The sequence below is a fragment of the Heloderma suspectum genome, chromosome 4 (assembly GCF_057233095.1).
Source record: "Heloderma suspectum isolate Gila_16-S chromosome 4, 16-S_ref, whole genome shotgun sequence".
Lineage (NCBI taxonomy): Eukaryota > Metazoa > Chordata > Lepidosauria > Squamata > Helodermatidae > Heloderma > Heloderma suspectum.
The window spans coordinates 118,949,104-118,968,601 of NC_139461.1; the positions used below are offsets into that span (position 1 = coordinate 118,949,104).

The 19,498-nt window shown below is 42.4% G+C and overlaps 1 protein-coding gene across 7 annotated transcripts in view; it reads left to right on the forward strand.

The window, feature by feature from the left end:
- The window catches only part of DROSHA (drosha ribonuclease III), a 118,874-nt gene that overhangs the window by 75,416 nt on the left and 23,960 nt on the right, over positions 1-19,498 (forward strand). For 6 of the 7 annotated variants that reach the window (XR_014790276.1, XR_014790277.1, XM_084850548.1 and 3 more), the window contains exons 22-26: positions 5,801-5,903; positions 11,367-11,437; positions 12,014-12,058; positions 15,269-15,426; positions 18,427-18,532. Coding sequence is in view for 4 of the 7 variants with exons in the window: in XM_084850548.1 (XP_084706674.1) it covers positions 5,801-5,903; positions 11,367-11,437; positions 12,014-12,058; positions 15,269-15,426; positions 18,427-18,532 (483 nt within the window). In the remaining 3 variants the exon portion in view is untranslated. Of the gene's footprint in view, positions 1-5,800; positions 5,904-11,286; positions 11,438-12,013; positions 12,059-15,268; positions 15,427-18,426; positions 18,533-19,498 lie in introns of all 7 variants that reach the window. The other variant, XR_014790278.1, reaches the window with a different exon arrangement.

Below are 19,498 nucleotides of genomic sequence, written 5' to 3' on the forward strand. Positions count from 1 at the left end.
CCAACAAAGCCCAGCAAATGTTCGTGTTGGGGCTGTTACTCTCTCGATTTCTTGCAAGCCATTAATATAAAGCCGGGAGGTTTGCATTTTCTCCCTGTCTGGTCATCTGTATTTTTCTCCTTCAGATGTATTCCCCTCCAATTCAGCTACAAAACGTTTTCAAGGCAGTAGTGTTTCATACTCTCCCAAATTTAGGGTTCACTCTTGCTGTCCAAGCCGACGCACCTCAGTGAATTGCTGGTAGCACTACAAAGAGTTGCACATTTTTCTTCTTAGTTTATGTCCTATTGTTGCTTTAGCCTTTGCTAATCTTTTTGGATTTTTAAAGAAACTGGGAAGCCATCTTTCTGTCTGTCTTGCAATGCTTTCCCATTGTCACTCCAAGTTGATTATTCCTCGAGATTGACATGGACCAAATTCAGACACTATCTTGTATAGTGTGGGAAGATCCACATTTCTGTGGCTTGATCTTAAACTGTTCTGGAAAGATAGGAAAAGAGGAACCATAGGAGACGGGCATGATAAGCTGTTTACTTCGGCGACAATATTGCCTGTAGTCAGGCAGTGATGATGGCATGGAAAATAACCACATCAGGACTTCCGGTAGGAGCCATGTCACCCTGGCAAGCGTCTTGCGGAGGCTCCGCAGATCGCCTCCTCAAACAGCTTTTAAAAGGTTGAAAACCTTTTATCTTACCCTGGAATTAAAAGGGGAAGCTAGAGTACTATCTGGATAAGATCTTGGAAGAACAACTCCTTTTGCGGAGCAGCAGAAGAGCTGGACTCTAAGGTCAGTTTTCCGGAGCGTCATCTACTCAAAGCTGTTTTGAAACTCCTATGTAATTAGGAGACTTCAGGGCTGATGAGTTTCAAAAGTATTTATGGATTAAAAATACCAACAATATCTGAGGATCTGCAAAATCTGTTGAAGTGACTGTTTGTAATTATACTTACTTCCTTTCTTTATGGAAGAGGAGGATGGCAGCATCAAGGGGAAGGAAAAAAGCCGCAGGACCACCGCCAACTCCCCCAACCCCTCCCTTGGCAAAGGTTTCTACAGATGCCGGAGATGAGAGCCAGTGTGGTGTAGTGGCTAGAGTGCTGGACTGGGAGTCGGGAGATCCAGGTTCTAGTCCCCACTCGGCCATGGAAGCTCACTGGGTGACTTTGGGCCAGTCACAGACTCTCAGCCCAACCTACCTCACAGGGTTGTTGTTGTGAGGATAAAATGGGGGAAGGAGGAGGATCATGTACGCTGCCTTGAGTTCCTTGGAGGAAAAAAGGCAGGATATAAATGCGATAAATAAATAAATAAATAAATAAAATGTACAGGAGTTGCTAGCTCTGATAAAAACTTTGTCTTCTCAATTAACAGAACAGGCTAAGAGTCTGGATACAATCCAAGATTCTATTACTAACCTTCAAGGGGCTGTGGATTTAATTAATAGTTCCTTGCAAAAGATGGAATTGAAGGTTAATTCTCTCCAAGACCAAGTGTCTGTGCAAGAGACCACTATGCATGCCTCCCATAATATCCTGTCTGCGAGAATTTCCCAACTGGAAGCATATACTCGTAGAGCAAATTTGCGTATCATTAGTATCAAAGATCTGCCTGCTGATATAAGTTTGTTTAAATTCTTGGATAAATTTCTGCATGAGCTACTCACTCTGCCATCTGATTATTTACTTGGTATTGAGCATGCATACCATGTTCCAGGTCCAGTTCGTGGCACCAAAGGGACTGCCTATACTGTTATAGTTCAATTTGCAAGGGTTTCCACAAAAAATCATATTTTGCACTTGGCAAGGGAAGTGGGAGAACTTTTTTGGTGGTCAACATGAGACAAAGTTATGTTATTTCCGGATTACACTAAAGAAATTGCTGACAAAAGAAGGCAATTTACCAAGGCGAGAAATCAGGCAAGACAAATGAATCTGCAATATCGTATCAAATAACCTGCTATATTTCGCATTCTTTTTGAAGGCCAGATGAAAAAGTTTTTAAATCATGAAATGGCAGAGGCTTGGCTAGCTGGCGTTCAAAGTAAGGCAAGGGAGACATCTTCCCCAGCCTCATGAGCTGGGAACTTTTCAATTATTATTCTTTTTTCAGATTTATTTGGGTTATAAGCTCCGGGCAGTATGCTAATCCAGAGGATTGTTTACATATATCCTCTTTTCTCTCTCTCTCTCTCTCTCTCTCTCTCTCTCTCTTTCTTACTTCCTTTTTTTTTACATTAGACATGATATACTGTATAATAAAATTCCTGTTTGTGTGTGTATAGATATGTATACATTCATATATAGATTTAGAAATGACACTATCTAAAATATAGATAGCATAAAGTTATTATTATTACTTATCCTTTTTAATTTCCTTCCTTTTTATTATTATTATCATTATTATGAGACTTTGATTAGTAATATTTTTGACTGGTTAAATTGTTAAGCTTTACTATTATATGTTAACTGAAGGGCAATATATAATAATAATAATAATATATGGTTATTGGAAATGAATTGTAGGCTTGCTCCCTTGCTATAAGACTGAAGATATGATATTGAAATGTAAGGTTAATTATCTAGTACTGAATTGTATTATTGGCAATGTTATAGGTATAACTTTTAAGGAGAATGATACTTGAAGTTTGTGAGTAATGCAGTTTAAATTTAATCCTTTTAAGTAACTTTTTATTTTTTTATTTTTCTTTCTTGCTTTCTTCTTCCTCTTCCTTCTTTTGTTCTTTTTTTTCTTTTCCATTATTGCTGTGTCCTCCTAAGAATACTGTATTGTTGGAAACTGTAGATAATGACTAGGTTGTTGGTACTGTTTATGTCATTTATAAAGATAAAAAATAGAATAAAAATTATTTTAAAAAAATAACCACATCACTGTGCCCCTCCCAACTCAGGGCCAAAGCGCACATTACTTTAAAGACATAGCAAGTAGCTACATCTTTTTAAAATTTAACTTAGAGTAAGTACAGGAGCCCAATCCAGGTTGAGACCCTGTTTGGAGTCTTTGACCCTTCTCACCCACTGCAGTCACAATCTGCAGTGTTCTCCTCATACCTGCCATTTAATACAACCAAATGGTCATGCATTAAAGCAAATGGATCATTAGTACATCAGTATTTAAATATTTTTTGTATTGTGTCTTCCATATCTGAAAATGAGATTTTCTCGAAATCGGGAGCAGTACATTGGTGTGGCTGTTTTCTTTTGTCCAGTTTACACAGAATTCCTCTTAATGGGTCTGCCCAAGTACAGTCTCCCCTCAAAAAATTAGGAGGGGTGATAGCATGATGATAAACCAAAACTAACACTTAGGGAAGCTTAAATTCAGCCAGATCTTGAGTCTCTGAGGTAGCTTCTCTCCGTCTATAATTGCAGTAGAACTGAATAGGTGTTTTTCTTATGCTGTGCAGTTGGTAGGCTTTCAACAAATGTCTCATTGACAGTTCAATGCTGTTTTTCAAATTGAAATGAGGTTTTTTTAGAACATAGGTCTCTAATGTTTCAGTTCTCCACTCTTACACATTAAAGATACTCCAGGGGGAATGCAGGAGGAAATAAATGAGAGATTGGTCAGTAGAAACTTACACAAGGGCAAAATGAACTCTTCTGATGCAGGAAATGTGCTGGATAATGCACAGGTCTCTCTCTCTCCTCCCTCCTCCCATCCTTTACCTTTAAAACTCCTCAGTGACTTTCTGCCAAGTAAGATGAGTGTATAAAATAATGTTGGAATACATTTCCACCCCAGAATTAGCATGCGTTACATAATGCCTCTGATTTAAGATTTGAAGGAGATTAGCAGACAACTTGATGTTGAATAGCCTATGGTTGGAAGCAAAGGAGACGCTAGATGGAGCTGTAGGGAAACATACCAACCTTTCTCTCTTGCTCTTAGAGGTATTTGCTGTGTGCTGTTAGTATAGAGGGAAATACAATCATTAGCACCTATTCAGAGAAGCAGTATGTTGTTTGAGGTTTGCTTATTTCACCATTTTCTTACCCTGCCTATGTGGGTGTTCCATTTATTCATCTTCCATTATTTCTTCTTCTTCTTCAGCAAAACAAAAACATATAATATGATGACATTCTTTAACTAAGTTTACTCCCTACTTCTCCCTAACCAACAATTTACTCCTTTTCTTCCCTTAGCCCATATAGTAATTCTGGCTTCCTGCAAAACATGGTTTGCAAATAAGAAACTAGCCTCAGTGAACCCCTGTCCCCTTCCATCTCCTGAGTAATTTTGCACCACTTTTCCCAGCACTGTCCATGGTTTCACATTATCTGTGTACCAGTGCAAGCCATTGTTATGGCAAACCAGATTCCGTCATAAACATGGTATGCAAATCCACTTGAAATCATGGCTGCGACCTCTGCTTTAGAAGAAAACTATGGTTTACAAGGGAACCATGGTTAAAATTAGTGACGGTTTGCATATAATACAAAACCATAGCCAGTGCTGGAAGCAAAGAAGGAAATTGCTCTGAAGAGGGAAGGGAGTGTGGGATCACAATGTTGACTCACAGTTTGCAAACCATGGTTTGCAGGTATCCATGTTTGCACTGAGCCTAAGAGTGTGGTTTCTTTTTCTATTATCCTTTTTCCAGGGATGGTCCTCCTGTTTCTTTTCACTGACTCAGGTCTAAATTGCAGTGGGAAATCATTCTATAAATGGAAATTTAACAGCAAAAATAGTTGTTTAAAAGATGAATGTGAAACTGAACTTGAGAACAGTCAAATGCACATCCTTTTTAGTGCCAAATCATGTATTCAGTGGAACCAAACTCTGTGTGTACACATGTTTCTTTCTTTTTTTCCAAATGTGTGCCTTGGCACTGAAGTAGATACAGATTTAACCATGCTCAAGTTAAATGTGACACATAACTATTGAAATGGGCTTTAAGAGAAAAGCTGTAAACATTAACTTGGGAATAGATCCTCAATTCTTTTTTCTGTCTTTCTGAGAAGTGAGAAGATTTTGATTTAAACATCGAACAGCAATGTTTTCAAAAGCCCTTTGCAGACATTCAGTTATCTACGTGGGTTGGGGAATCAGGTTCACCCTGGACCAGCATGTCATCTGCACATTGTATTCAAATATGTGTGCATAGCCCCAGTGTGTGCAGTGCTTACCCGTCAAAATTGGCGTATGTTCAAACAGTCGTGTAGATGAGGCCTGCACACATTAGCTGCGTACACACTGACACCGATTCGTATGCGAAGTCCGAAGTACGGATATCAGAAAGGCCTGAGAACAGCATGAGCATGCTGGGAGCGGGGGTAGGACGAGACTTGTAATCCTGATGTCCCCAGCCTCATAACGTATATCTATCTACGTAGGGATTAAGAGATCACAGTCAAGGAAGCAAATTTAGAATATGCTTCTGTTTATTGCATTTCAGCTCATGATTTCAGTGTCCATATCTAAAGACATTTTAAAGGACTGAACCTAATGTTTCCTCCTGAGAATAACATTTTTGGAATATGAATACTATGGTCTTAATGCAACATTTCCACCGACTGTAGCTTAGCATCCACTACATTCATCAAAGTGTCATGCAAATTATAATAATTATGGGCAAGTAAATAGGTCAGTTAGCTATGGCTGTTTGGCTCATGATGTATTTATAGCTTGACCTTGAGTGCTGTACAAGCTGCCGATCACTGCCCTAATATGCACATATCCATAGTCATGTTTGTTCCTGTGTTTCTCCATAGTGAGTACACGGTCTGCAGTTTGCGGCATTCTTCATTTTACGAAAACTGTTTTGGTCTTTTGTAGAAGCTGGAGCTGGATCGATTTATGCTTTATGCTCATGGGCCTGACCTTTGCAGAGAATCAGACTTGCGCCATGCAATGGCCAACTGCTTTGAAGCATTGATAGGTAAGATCTCTGCCCTGTAGCTTCTTTGTTGTTCATGTTGTGTTTTGGCAGCAGTAAGCTGTGGTATATTTCTGCTAGTGGAATTCACTGCCATAAAATGTGGTGACAGCCACTAGACAAATTCATGGAGAATAAGGCTATTACCCATGGTGCCTAAATGGAACCTCCAGTACCAGAGGCAGTATGCCTCTGTACACCGGTTGCTGGGATCATGGGCGGGAGGGTGCTGTTGCACTCATGTCCTGCGTGTGGGTTTCCTGTGGACAGCTGGTTGGCCACTGTGTGAACAGAATACTGGACTAGATGGACCCTTGGTCTGATCCAGCGTGGCTGTTCTTGTGTTCGTGTTCAGAGGCAGTGGGATGAGGAATGAGCATAGGGGCTGAGTGCTCTTCCCTCACTCTTCTCCTCATCCTCCAGGATCCGACCCTATCTTGTTATCCTGGTTTGTTAACTGACATTAAGCCAGAGTTTCCCAGTTTGGACATAATTAGTTTATGAAGCTAAGAATGAATGTTGGGGCATAGTATTCCTCCCTCGCCTTCTCCCCTCATGCACGAGCTTTGGAGCTTCATTTCCAGCTAGTATTAAGCCAGAGTTCCCAGTTATATCCAAACTGGAAAACTCTGGCTTAATGTCAGTTAACAAACCAGGATAATAAGAAACCATGGTTTATGAAGCTGGGAAAGATCATCCAAACCAGTCCAGAATGTTGACTAGCTTACCTTTGGACTGACCCAGCAAGGCAGGTTCTAAAATGAGGAATTCTACCAGACTTCTGCCATATGAGCAAGTGTTAAATAGTAACTGATCACAGTATTTATGTTGCACTGAATCAAGTTAGGCTAAATTATCCTGGTGGGACTTTAAAGCTACAATCCTATGCATATTTACTGGGGCATGAGCTCCACTGAACCCTGTTTAAGCTCTACTATTCTGTGTAACAGTAATAGTATTATTTCTAAAGTGCTTTCAAAACAGAGTGCTGTACAGTGCATAAAATTAAATAGGTCCTGTCTGCAGGCTTACAGTCTCATAGACAAAGAAAAATAGGGAAGGAAAAGGAACACAGTAGGAGGGGGCAAATGGAAGAGAATCAACTAATAGGTAAAGGCCAGAAAATAACAAATGTGTTTTCAAAAGCTATTTACAAACGAAAATGGATGAAGAGGATCTAATATTAAGATGTGTGGCATTCCAAACATACATAATTACAAGAGAAAAAAAGATTCAAATGAGAAATAACAGATAAGGTTTTGGGTTTGACAAGAAGTACCATGAGACCATAAAGAACAAGGAGAACTATAGAGCTACAATCCTATGTGCACTTACCTGGAAATAAGCCCCATTGAACACAGTGGAGCTTTGTTCTGAGTATACATGTGTAGGATTGCACCATAAAGCAGGGGTTGGGGAACTTGCAGTCCACAGATGAGCTTGTCCTGCTTGCTTCTGAGTAGACATGCTGCTCATGCTTACTGCTGAGTAAACACACTGGAGCTTGGTATTTGGGATGGTAATTGAAAGTGCTGCTGGGAAATTCAGTCCTGCTTATTTCTGAGTAGACATGTAGAGGCTTGTCCTACTTATTTCTGAGTAGGCTTAAAATTGGTAAGAATCACATATTGGCTGTGGCCATAGATGGAATGTGGCCCCCAAGATCTTTCCCAGATTGGAATGTGGCCCTTGCACTGAAAAAGGTTCCCCACTCCTGTCCTAGGAGTTACTCAAGAAAAAGGTGTTAAAAATAAGGCTGAGAGAAGTTTTTGTTTAATTCCATGAGCTTAAGAGATCTACAGTGGAATTTGAAGAAATAAGGTAATAAAAAGAGGGAAGAAGTGAAATAAACTATCAGACCTGAAATTGCTGAAATTGAGCCTTGGAATCAAGGTAGATATTAAGGTCTCCCATTATAACAACTGGGAATGAAGAGGACAAGAAAAGAGAGAGCCAGGATGCAATATTGCACAGAGAAGAAGCAATAAGGCCCAGTGGGCAACAAATGACAGACAAGCAGAGATTAAAAGGAAAAATTCTAATTCTGTCATATTCAAGAAAAGGATAAGATGGAACTGACAAATGGAAAAGAAAAAAAGAACCCCTGTCATGCCCTTCACACCAGTTGGCTGAGGGGAATGAGAAAAAGAAATGGATCCAGATGAAAGAGCAGCAGGAGTAACAGCATCTAATGGGAAAATCCATGTTTCAATAAGAACAAAACAAGAAAAACGATAAGAGATAGCAAAGTCATTAAGTACAACAGCTTTATTAACTACAGAACGACAGTTTAATAAAGCACCAAAAATGAAAGATGCTGCACAAGAAATGGGACCTAGATTAGCATAGCAGCATTGTCAAGTTACAGGACCGAGATGATCACCAGCAAGTAAAAGGAGAAATGCAAGGAAGAAATTACTTAAAAAAAAAACACTAAAAAAAGAAAATGTAATTCCAAATTAGTCAGAATAAAGAGTGGGTGGGGGGTGGAAACCCAAGGAAAAACAAAATGACAAAGATGAGTTGATAGATGATTTGTTGGTCCAGTTGAAGCCACCCAGAAGCCTAGTACACCCAGGAGAGGCTGGGTGATGTCTCTGATGATGAGAAAGAGGGCAGCAGCGGATAAGTTCCTCTCTAGGCTCCTGGGTCTGAGAAGATATAAAAAGGCATGAGGATGTATACAATTCACACCTTCTACCTACAAGCAATAGAGGTAGCAGCAATTTGATTGCTGCAAGTGCAACTGCTTTCACCCTGTCCCTGGCTTCTTGTCTTTGTCTTGCTCTCCCAGTGATTGGTTCATGCTCTAGGTCAGTAGTGGGCAGACTGCAGGCTTGCGAGATCCATTTTGTTTTTAACCAGAACCCCAAAATCCACTAACCATAGCCTGATGCAAAAGACATGCACCCAGAATTAGAGAATTCTGAGCCCAAGAATTTGTTTTGAGTACCAGAACTGAACAGGCCCCACAAAAAGTCCACTCCTGGTTATCCCAAGCTCTCTTCGTTTTAGCAGTATGATGTAGGGCAGGGGAGTGGGGAATCATTTTGTTGCTGTTGATAAACATTTGAGAGTCGGAAATCCGTTCCAGTCTACTGCAAATCACCCAACGATGTATCTGTAGATCCATATCTGCCTTCTGCCCACCCCTCTTCGGTGCGCCTCTTGTTAGCCTCCTGTTAGTGTAACTTCTTCTCTTCCCTGAGGGAATGGGGGGTGGGGTGAGCATGAAGATTATGTACATAGGAAGCTGCCTTATACTGAGTCCGACCATTGGTCCATCTAGCCCAGTACTGTCGACACTGCCTGGCAGCAGCTCTCCAGGGTTTCAGACAGCAGTTTTTCCAGCCCTACCTGGTGATGCTGGGATCAGACCTGGGACTTTCTGCATCCAAAGCAGGTGCTTCCTTCCCCACATGTAGATGGAATTGACAGGAGCAAAGGAGAAAGAGTAAACCCGCATTGGATCAGGCCACACACAATAGAATATCCTGACTCTTATTCTCATGCCTTTTGGCTTGCCTCAGAAAATATATTCTAGCCTTTTCTTTTCTTTTTTTACCATGTAACAGCTATATGGGTTCTGCCTTGGGCTATATTGTGTTTCATCAGATCAAGATAAAGGAGGAAAGCAGTCATTTTTAAACACAGCTTTGCTCTTCACAAGTGTTTTGCTGTTTAATGTTAAAAAAGGAAAGTACGCTTGCGGGAGGACACTAACAAAAGATATGTATCTACTGTATAGTTCAAATGCTCCAGCTTTTCAGATGAGGTGGTGTGGGACTAGTATTTTCTAATAGACTTCCTGTTTATCATTTGGCATAGGCCAATAATTGGCCTACGAAGTTGTTTCATTTAGTGTGGAGTTCTTTGGTCCTCTGTATGCATCATATTGCATGGAAGAAACACACAGGTCCATAGCACGGTAAAGAGGGGCCCAAGTTGTGGACAGCTGTGGACTGCTTAACAGTACGATGGTCTAAGTGGCCTTGTGCAGAACCCCAGCCCGCCAGGCTCCCCAATCCAGCCTGCGGAGTTCATGGGGCTTCTCCTGAGGTTCCTCTGAGGGACCGGGCTTGGCCTCCAAGTCCTGCCCCCTGGAGAGAATCTCTCCTGTTATCTCCGATTGGAGATCTCTGATTAGAGATCAGAGATAACCACGAGGATGTGGCTGGCGGGAAACTCAGAGGCCATCATGTGCCTCTCACTGCTTCAGTGCAGGTGATTAATCAACCAGAATTTTTTTAAAAAAATGAGCCCTTGATTTAGCGTTTTAGGGACATATGCTGTGATGCACGAGGAGAAGCGGTAGAGGCACTGGGTTGAAGCCAGGACCCTTATTTATAACCCAGGAACAGACCAGAGGGAATAGGTTCCCTCTGAGGTCCACTCCAAGGACCCACACCGAGAAGCCACCCTGCTCAGCCAGTTGGCCACCAGGGCAGGGCCTGGGCTACAGCACGGCTGGGCAGTGTGCAGGATCAGTAAGCTGCTGGCTGTGCCTGGAAGAAGATCCCCCATGCTCCGTGTCAGGGGAGCAAAGAAGGGCCCTCTCTGTAAGCTTGTACCCAGGGCTTCTTTAATAAGATGTGAGCCCCTTGATTTAAGCTGGAAACATGGGGCAGGCGCTGGGCATGTTTTGCCTAGAGGAGATGGGAGTTTTCATTGGGGAGCTGATGGCAGCATTCAAATCTGTTTTATAAAGAAGGGCAAGGATCCCGTACTGGGTCCCCTCAGGCGTACCTAAGAATCAAAGAGGCTCATTGCAGCAAAGCACATTAAGGTCAGAATAGATTTTGTATGTGTTTTCCAACTGTAAGAAGCATTGGGTAGGAGAATGTGCCCAGGGATGCTCCGGAACCTCCTTCTCTAGCAATTTCCAAAAGACCAGCAATACACCCATGGGGGATAGGTATGAATCCATCCATTGTCAACACACACACCCCCCCCAGGCTGCAAACACCCCTCTGTGGTGCTGGAAAAAAAACGGTATCCAGAGCAGCTACAAAGTGCCCAAAGGGTCAAAATTAGCTTATTTGCAAGCTACTGTTGTCCCTTTTGGTGCTCTGTAGTAACTACGGAGCACAAAAAGTGTCAAAATGGCCGCTCCAAATGCCAGTGCCATATATATATATATATATATATATATATATATATATTCCAATTTGGGGGGCAGCAGAGGCTGAATGTGGCCTGTGGGCCATGTGTCCCCCCCCCCCATCTATGGAATCCTGATGTCTCTTGGGGATTGGATTGCATGTCCTATAGTATCCCTTCAAACTGAATGCTTAGCCCTGTGCATTGAATGTCTTAATTCTGTCGTTCAACTCTTCCTGAACGTCCAGATAAGTGAGGCTGAAGTGCATTTGCTCATCATTTCCAGCCTCAGGTTTACCTTTTGCTTTCCTGGGCAATCCAGAACTGTTAGTGCAAGTCTTTCCTATGGCGACTTCTGTCACACAGGGGCGGTTTATCTGGAGGGAAGTCTCGAAGAAGCCAAACAGCTATTTGGACGCCTGCTCTTTAACGACAAGGTATGATTTTATTCATGTCCTGGCTATGCCTTGCAGCAGGCTGTAATTCTGCCAGGGCTCACACCTTTTGATCTTCACATACTCAGCTGCCCACAGCCCAGCCCTGATGCGTTCAAGTTATTCTTTATTCTCTTTTATGCAAACATGTATAATGTAATCATATTATCTTGTCACCGTTGGTTGATTTGTGCGGCTGTCTTGCCTCTTTTCTTCCTTTTTTTTTTCTTCTTTTCCTTTTTCTAAATTTCCTGTTGGCTGGGATTACTGTCCTTGTCTTTTAGTTACAGAACTTTTAAGCAAAAAACTGGAAACCCGTTATGTTGTTCAAGAATTGTATGTATTCTCCCTCTGCCTAATTGACGTGAGCTAAATAGAAGCACTACATTTAGTTTGAGGCAGTTTGAGCAGAGAATACCTGCTTTTTAAAAATTAGTTTGCCAGCACTATTGAATTTGCAATAAGCAGAGTCAGCATCTGAAACCATTTCAGCATTCCGCAGAATGACATTTTATTTAGCAATGTGGAATTTGTTAAACGACTCCCTTGAGCCTTAAAAGCGTCTCTTGATGTTTGCAGGACCTGCGGGAAGTATGGCTTCATTATCCACTGCACCCTCTCCAAGTAAGCGTCTCCCTTTTCACTAATGAATTTAGAGTGTGGTGTTTTTTTTTCCTTTTACTTAATTTTTTTGTTCCCAAGGATGCCTTTTATTCGCATTCAGCCGTGCTGATACCTTTGAACATTCAACATACACATGGTCTTTGTGAATTCTTGTACCAAATAAGTGTCAAGCTCTCAGGCTCAAGGACAGGCAAGTAGCTTATAGAGCTGACATGCAAGCAAAGGGCAGGCAGTAATTTGGCCAGCAGATGTCATTCACAGGGTGGCCGCATGGAGGACCAGTAATTAGTAAAACCAGGGAGATAATAACTTGGTGGCTTTCCTCACTAACAACTTTTCCAAACTGAGAAAGTGAAACAAATCTGGGAGCTTTATATCAGACAGTAACACAGGATTGGTCTTCCGGTGTCACCTGATTCCATCAGGGTCAGGAAGGTTGTGAGTGTCTCAGGTAGAACTGCCCACAGTTCTCTGCTCTGGTAGCAGCCCCAGGCACAGGGGCTCCTGGTTTGAAGCCAGCAGTTCCTGACAATAAGCCTCAAACCTCATGGATGAATTGGGTACCTCACTTCCTCCTCCCTCCTGTTCCTTGAATTCCATGGTATGAGGAAAACTATGGCCCTGTTGGTTCTCCAGGATCTCTCAGCGGCTTTCAGTACTATTGATCAAGGTATCCTTCTGGGTGGCCTGATGGGGCTGGGCCTCCGGGGTGCTGTTTTCCAGTGATTCTGGTCCTTTCTGTCAGGCCATGTCCAGAAGGTGGTGCTGGAGGATGATTGTTAGACTCCATGCAAATTGGTATATGGTGTCCCACAAGGTTCTATCTTGTTCCCCGTGTTTAATATTTTTATGAAACTGCTGGGAGAGGTCATTCAGAGCTTTGGAATAAGGTGCCACCAATATTCTGACGGTACTCGGCTCTATTGCTCTTTATCATCTAACACCAAGAAGCAGTTGAAACCTTTGGGTTCAGTGACGGCCTGGATGAGGATGATGACAGCATGACTCATAATTAGAATTCATCCTACTCTGGAAGAGTTGCTCTCCCCCTGAAGGATCAGGTCTGCAGTGCAATTTGACCCTACGCTGTCCCTGGATCTTCAGGTGGTAGAGGTGGCAGGGAGTATGTTTACACAATCACGCTTGGTACATCAGCTGTGACCTTTCCTGGATCAGTCTGTCTTGGCAACAGTCATCCAAGCCTTGGTGACATGACGCTTAGGCTATTACAATGAGCTATACATGGGGCTACTCCTGAAGAGTGTCCAAAAAATTCACTTGATATAAAATGCGGCAGCTAGGGTACTAACTGGTGCACTGTATCGGGACCTTATTACACCTCTCTTAAAAGATGTGAACTGGTTACAAATTCTTTTCTGGGCTCCATTCAGGGTGTTCTTTTTAACCTTTAAAGCCCTAAACAGCTTACGACCTAGCTATCTAAGGGTCTGCCTGTCTCTGAACCTGTCCAGTTATTAAAATCTGCACAAGAGACCCTCTTGAGGACACCAATCCCTGTTGAGGCCCTTTTCTTGGGCACAGATGTAAGGGCTTTCTCCTGTGTCACCCTCAAGCTGCAGGATGTGCTTCCCCAAGAACTACAGTTGGCCCCCATTTTCTTGGCTTTTAGAAAGGGTGTGAAGACACATCTTCTTAATGTTTCCTTTTAAATTATGTAGTTGTTTTAATGTCTTGCCGTTCTTAATGTTCTTGATTTTTATTGTTTTAAGTTATAGTGCACTACCTGGATGGCTTTTTAGCAAAGAAGGTGGCATAGAAATATTAATAAATAAATAATAAGAAAATAAATAAATGAATAAAAGACACTTTTTTCGTAGTACTCGGAGCCCTTCACATACGTTACTAGAGTCATCCATTATCGGAAAATCTGTAAGCAATGAAGTGGTATTATCTCCGGTAGTATTATGAGCTTGAATAATTTTCAAAGATTTTGTAAGGATGCATGAGATTAAAATGTACAGTTAAATGAAATAAAAATCATAAAACCCTTTTTTTCCACTACTGTTTATATAAATGATTCATTTCACAATACCAAGGTACTGAAGTTATTGTGTCTCATCTCTGTATGCAGGTTCCTCAATGTTCTATTAGTGTTTTGAACTGAAAATGTGTAATGGGTTATAAAGGTTGCAGATCCATTTGTTAATGTATGGAACATTCCGTATACCTAACATTTCTGTAAAGACCTCCAGCTGAGGTCTTTGCATTCAGTTTCTGTCCATAGAGAAGCCAATTTTTAACAAAACCGGAACAAACCCTTGTAAAAATATCACTATTTATGTCCCCACAAAACCCCAAATTATTTTCACTATTTTAGCCAGCATTCTTGCTGACATCCAGCTAAAATAATTTAATCTGAAAAGACTAAGTTAAAGAAAGTAGACAGAGGAATTGATGGTGAAAGAAAATTAAGACCTTTTGAAATAAGACTTAAAAAAAAAACACGTGGTTTGTTGGCTTGTTCTTCAGCAGACAGGTGTTTTCAGCACAGCTAAACAATAAAAAATAAGAGCAGTACAATCAGTCAATAAAAATTACTAAACCAACAAAAGATATAATCAATCAATAGGGGAGAGCTAATAAAAACTTTAAAGTGCTTCAAAGGTCTTAAAGGCCTGGAGAATTAAAAGGTATCAACAAGATAACAAACATAGCACCAGGTAAACCTCCCCCTGGATAGGATGTTGCAAAGGTGGGGTGCCACAAGCAAAAAGACCCTGTCTTTCCCAAAAGGCATTTTTGCATAGTCTTGAAAACGTTACGTGTTCATAGATTGCTGAATCTGCCCACATCTCATATGGATTCTAAATTAAACATACTGTGTGTTAACATCTGGTCACTTTCAATGACAGTGGTGCATGTTTATAAATCTTGTGGAAAAACGTTGTGATCTTGAAACCTCCAGTTTTTGTGGAGATGAACTTTTTAACTTCAGAATTAGCCACTGCCTTTCTACCTTAAAAAGGGATTCTGGCTCAATTCATGCTTTATTATTCCATGGTCGACACAGAAATCTACTTTGTTGTGTTTCAGTCCCATGACACTTCAATAATGTACAAAATACTCAGAAATACTCATCATGGGGTGGGAGGGTCATATGCCCACATGAGCTTTCTAAATTGGGCCATAAATCTTTCTTCTGAAGTTCATGGTAACTTGCTGTCGTCACTGTTCATATTTATTTTACAGCTGCAAGAATCCCATACTGACCGACAGCTGATTGAGACGTCTCCAGTCCTTCAGAAATTGACTGAGTTTGAGGGTGCCATTGGAGTCATTTTTACTCACGTTCGACTTCTAGCCCGGGCTTTTACTTTGAGAACAGTGGGATTTAACCATCTGACTCTGTGAGATTTTTTTTAAATCTTGTGTCACGCATTTCCTTCCTATCAGACAGGCTGAGGGACTGTTCCGCTACATGCAGGGAAATCAGGCATGGACCCCAAGTTGCACGCTCCAGCCTCCATAAGAAATTTCAGTGTCTAGGGCCAAGGAAGATCAAGTAAACACAGGACCTCCCAGTTTTTGCATTACCGTCAACTTGTGGTTGAGGGTGCAGAGGATAGGTGGGAAGGAAGTGCAGGAGACCAAGCCCTGCTCTGATTTCACCATGTGTAGATGAGATTGGGAACATTGTTTTTCCAAATATCCCCTTATTTTTAAGCACAGAATAGAGTGTGTAAATACACACTTACAGCCTAATAGGACCAAGGCATATCCATATGAGGTGTGTATTTGGCATTCTGTTAAGAGTTATTATGAATGAAGTTTCAGGAATTCCTATCCTTGTACATCTACCTGAGGAACTACAAGAAGGCCAGGCCACTGCAGTATTTCCAGAGGGATCTTCAGTACACACCCCTCACCCCAGTGGGTCAGTCTAGAAAGTGTTATTTAATGAACTACCTTACAGGTGGGCTCAACACAACTAGTATTTGTAGCAATTGTCACATACAAGTTTCCATTTGTATTCATAGGTACTGCTTGCATATAATCATTTTTTTTAAAGTTCAGTCTTCGATGGCTGCCATGGGATTTTCCACGGGATATTCAGCCAGGCTGAATATTTAGATTGCAAGCTGCTTGGGGCAGGGACTTGGATTGAGCTGTATATACAAGAATACTGTCACATTTGTTGTAATAGGCTACTGAACATAAAGGGTCTTGCCACAATAAGCCAGTTAGTTTTATAAACATCTTTGTTTTCAGGTTAGCTCAGATTTGTTGCAGACATAGCATTGGTAGGAGGAACTAACACTCCTGTAAATATGCCACTAGAACTTACATGGGAGAATAGGAGAGCTAGGGAGGGTTTGGCTGTAATGCCAAACCAAAGTTTAATGCTACATGAACTAGCCATAGCTTCGTGTGCTTCCCCTCTCCCTTCTCCTCTGGCACAGCCATATGGAGGAGATTGGAAATATCTCCTTCAGTTTTCAACTAACCACAGTTTGGCATTTCATCTAAAACATGACAAACTGTGGTCAGTTTAAATCAGGGATGGGCAACTTGTGGCCCACCAGATGTTTTGGACTACAACTGCCATCATCCCTCACCATTGGCTATGCTGACTAGGGCTGATGAAAGTTGTAAGCCAAAGCATCTGGAGGGCTGCAAGTTGCCCGCCCCTGGTTTAAACTATGGTTTGTCCATAGTTCAAACCAAGCCAAGATCATTCCGTGGTTTCTCATCCTGGCTTATTCAGATAAACCATAATCAAAACTAACTAGAGTTCGTGGTCCAAGCAAAATAACCAATGGCGGATAGTTGAAAATAGAAGCGGATGCTTCCGATCTCCTCACAGCTGCTCCAGGGGAGCGGAGAGCTGGCTCAGACATGAAACAGTAAACTGAGGGTTAGCATTACATCCAAACAAGGGCCCAATGTAGTGTAATGTAGTACTTGAAAACTTGAGCTGTTTAGCTAGGCATTTCTTAGTTCAAATCATATCTCGTTATTGCAGACATAGGGCATAATCCAGTGGGGCGCTTCGGCCCTGCCAATTCACTTGCACCCATCAGTTCCTACCCACTGCTTGTGGAATGAAGATTTAGCATTTCCAGGGCAACTGGAAATGAGCGAAAAAGCTCATTTCTGGAACATGGCAGGTCAGTGGAGCTCACATAAGGGAGCTCCACCGACCTGTCCCAATCGAGAAACAAGAGTTTCCACTCATTTCAGGGCTTCCTCTGGCAAGTAGTACATCTCTCTTGCGCAAGTGCTGGGTCCCACTGAGGGGTGCAAGAGAATCGGCTGGGGAGTAAGCACCCTCTTAGATTCTGCCCATTATATCACATCCAAGACTTTCCTATCACTTTTTGCACAACCTCAGATTCAGAACTCACTGGAGGCAGTTCATGCATTCAGCTGCCAGCCACCACCAGTACAAAAATCAAGTTTAAACTGAAAGCAGCGTTAAACCAGTATAACTGCTGTGGCTCCCTCCAGCAAAGCCTGATAATTATATTAGAGGTCCCCATGAGGGCCTCTTGTGGCGCAGAGTGGTAGGCGGCAGTATTGCAACTCTCCCCACGACCCAAGTTCGATCCCAGCAGAAGCTGGGTGTCAGGTAGCCGGCTCAGGTCGACTCAGCCCTCCATCCTTCCGAGGTCGGTAAAATGAGTACCCAGCTTGCTGGGGGAAAGGTAGTCACGACTGGGGAAGGCAATGGCAAACCACCCCGCTACAGTCTGCCATGAAAACGCCAGCGCAAGCGGCGTCCCTCTAGGGGTCAGTAATGACCTGGTGCTTGCACAGGAGCAACCTTTCATTTCCCATTACAGGACTAAACTTCCCAGCATTTCGTGGGAATAACACTAGGGGGTTCACACGAATCCCCTCACATAGGGTTGCACTGTCTAGCCACCACCCACCCACCCCTGCTAGCCACTCATAAGTACTAGTGTACTTATGTAGGGCTCTTCCACATGAGGAAAGATTGACCTAGGGTTCTCACTCATGTGGAGGGATATGCAAGTAGGATTCTTTCAAAAGGCTAGCACATGGAGGCAGGGTTAGTTGATCCAACCCCACAACTCCCTCACATGTGATTTCAACACACGCCTGAGGAAGTGTGTGGGAACCCATCTCACACTTACAGCTAAATCTGTGGAGACAATCCTTTGGTGCTCCCTTCTGAAATACAGTCTTAAAGCAAACAAACACACACACACACACACACCATTTCCTCTTACCTAGCTAACAGAAATGTCGTACAAATATGTACTATAAACCATGTCAAACTCCAGTTTAACTCTTCTTTGTTTTTAAATCCAGATCTAGAGCCAGGCAGGGCTGTCTTTTCCATTTTGGTAACTGTATTTAATCTCTGCCTTTTCTTGCCTCAGGGGACACAATCAGAGGATGGAGTTCTTGGGTGATTCCATAATGCAGCTGGTGGCCACGGAGTACTTATTCATACATTTCCCAGATCATCACGAAGGCCACCTGACGGTGAGATCTCCATCCATCACACTTTCCAGGAGCAGAAATGTGGGGGGTTGGGCAGGGAGCGAAAAAGCCCCGTAGAAGCAGCTAGTTAATTATTCTGGGCTTAATTAATACCGCAACCCCAGTCCGCTGCTAGCTGTTAATAATGTGCTGTTAATTTGAAGATGTGAAACCTGCCACCATCGAGGAAATTTGATTCATGAAGCCTGGGCCTGGTGTCATCTCTTCTTTAAAACAGATCAATAGCTTTAATAACCACAGTGATTAACTTGTTCCTCTTAAAACTAGAGGTAATGCTTGTTCATTTGCCAGCATGAGAAAGCAATTGAGGTAGACAGATACCATTAATGTGAGATGTTGGTTTGTTGTTGTTGTCGTCCAGAGCTAATAGCAGTTTGTCTTGCTTTTTAAATAATATTTACTTATTATATTTTTCTTCGCTCTTACGTTGCTCCAGTGTCCTCCCATCCAAGGGACTGATCAAATCGACACCTGCTTAGCTTCAGCAATGCTGCAGCACCAGTTGGTCCCAGACCATCCAGCTGGGTCTGTATGCTTATTGCAGCATGTTTACTTTGCCCCAAAGAACTTAACGGGATCCCTTTAGAATCAAGCCTTTCCTAGCTAAATAGCCCCACCTCGGTCTCTATTGCTTGGTTATACTACAGCAGGGGTAGGCAATGGGGGGGGCAGGAGCCTTCCTGCCCCCCCAGTGGGTTGCACTATGCAGGGTGCTGGGGGAGGGAGATTGGCTGTCCGCTGCGGAAATTTGGTGGTGTGCAAAAAGAACCGAATTTAGCTTGAGAACAAGCTATATTTGACCTTTTTAGTGTTCCGTGCCACTAAAACCACCGATCTCCACTACCACCACCCTGCTACTACTGAACTTGGCCGCATGGGCCGCATTTTTCCCATCCCAGTGCTAGAGTGCAATATGACCAAAGAAATCCGCTTTTATATATCTACATT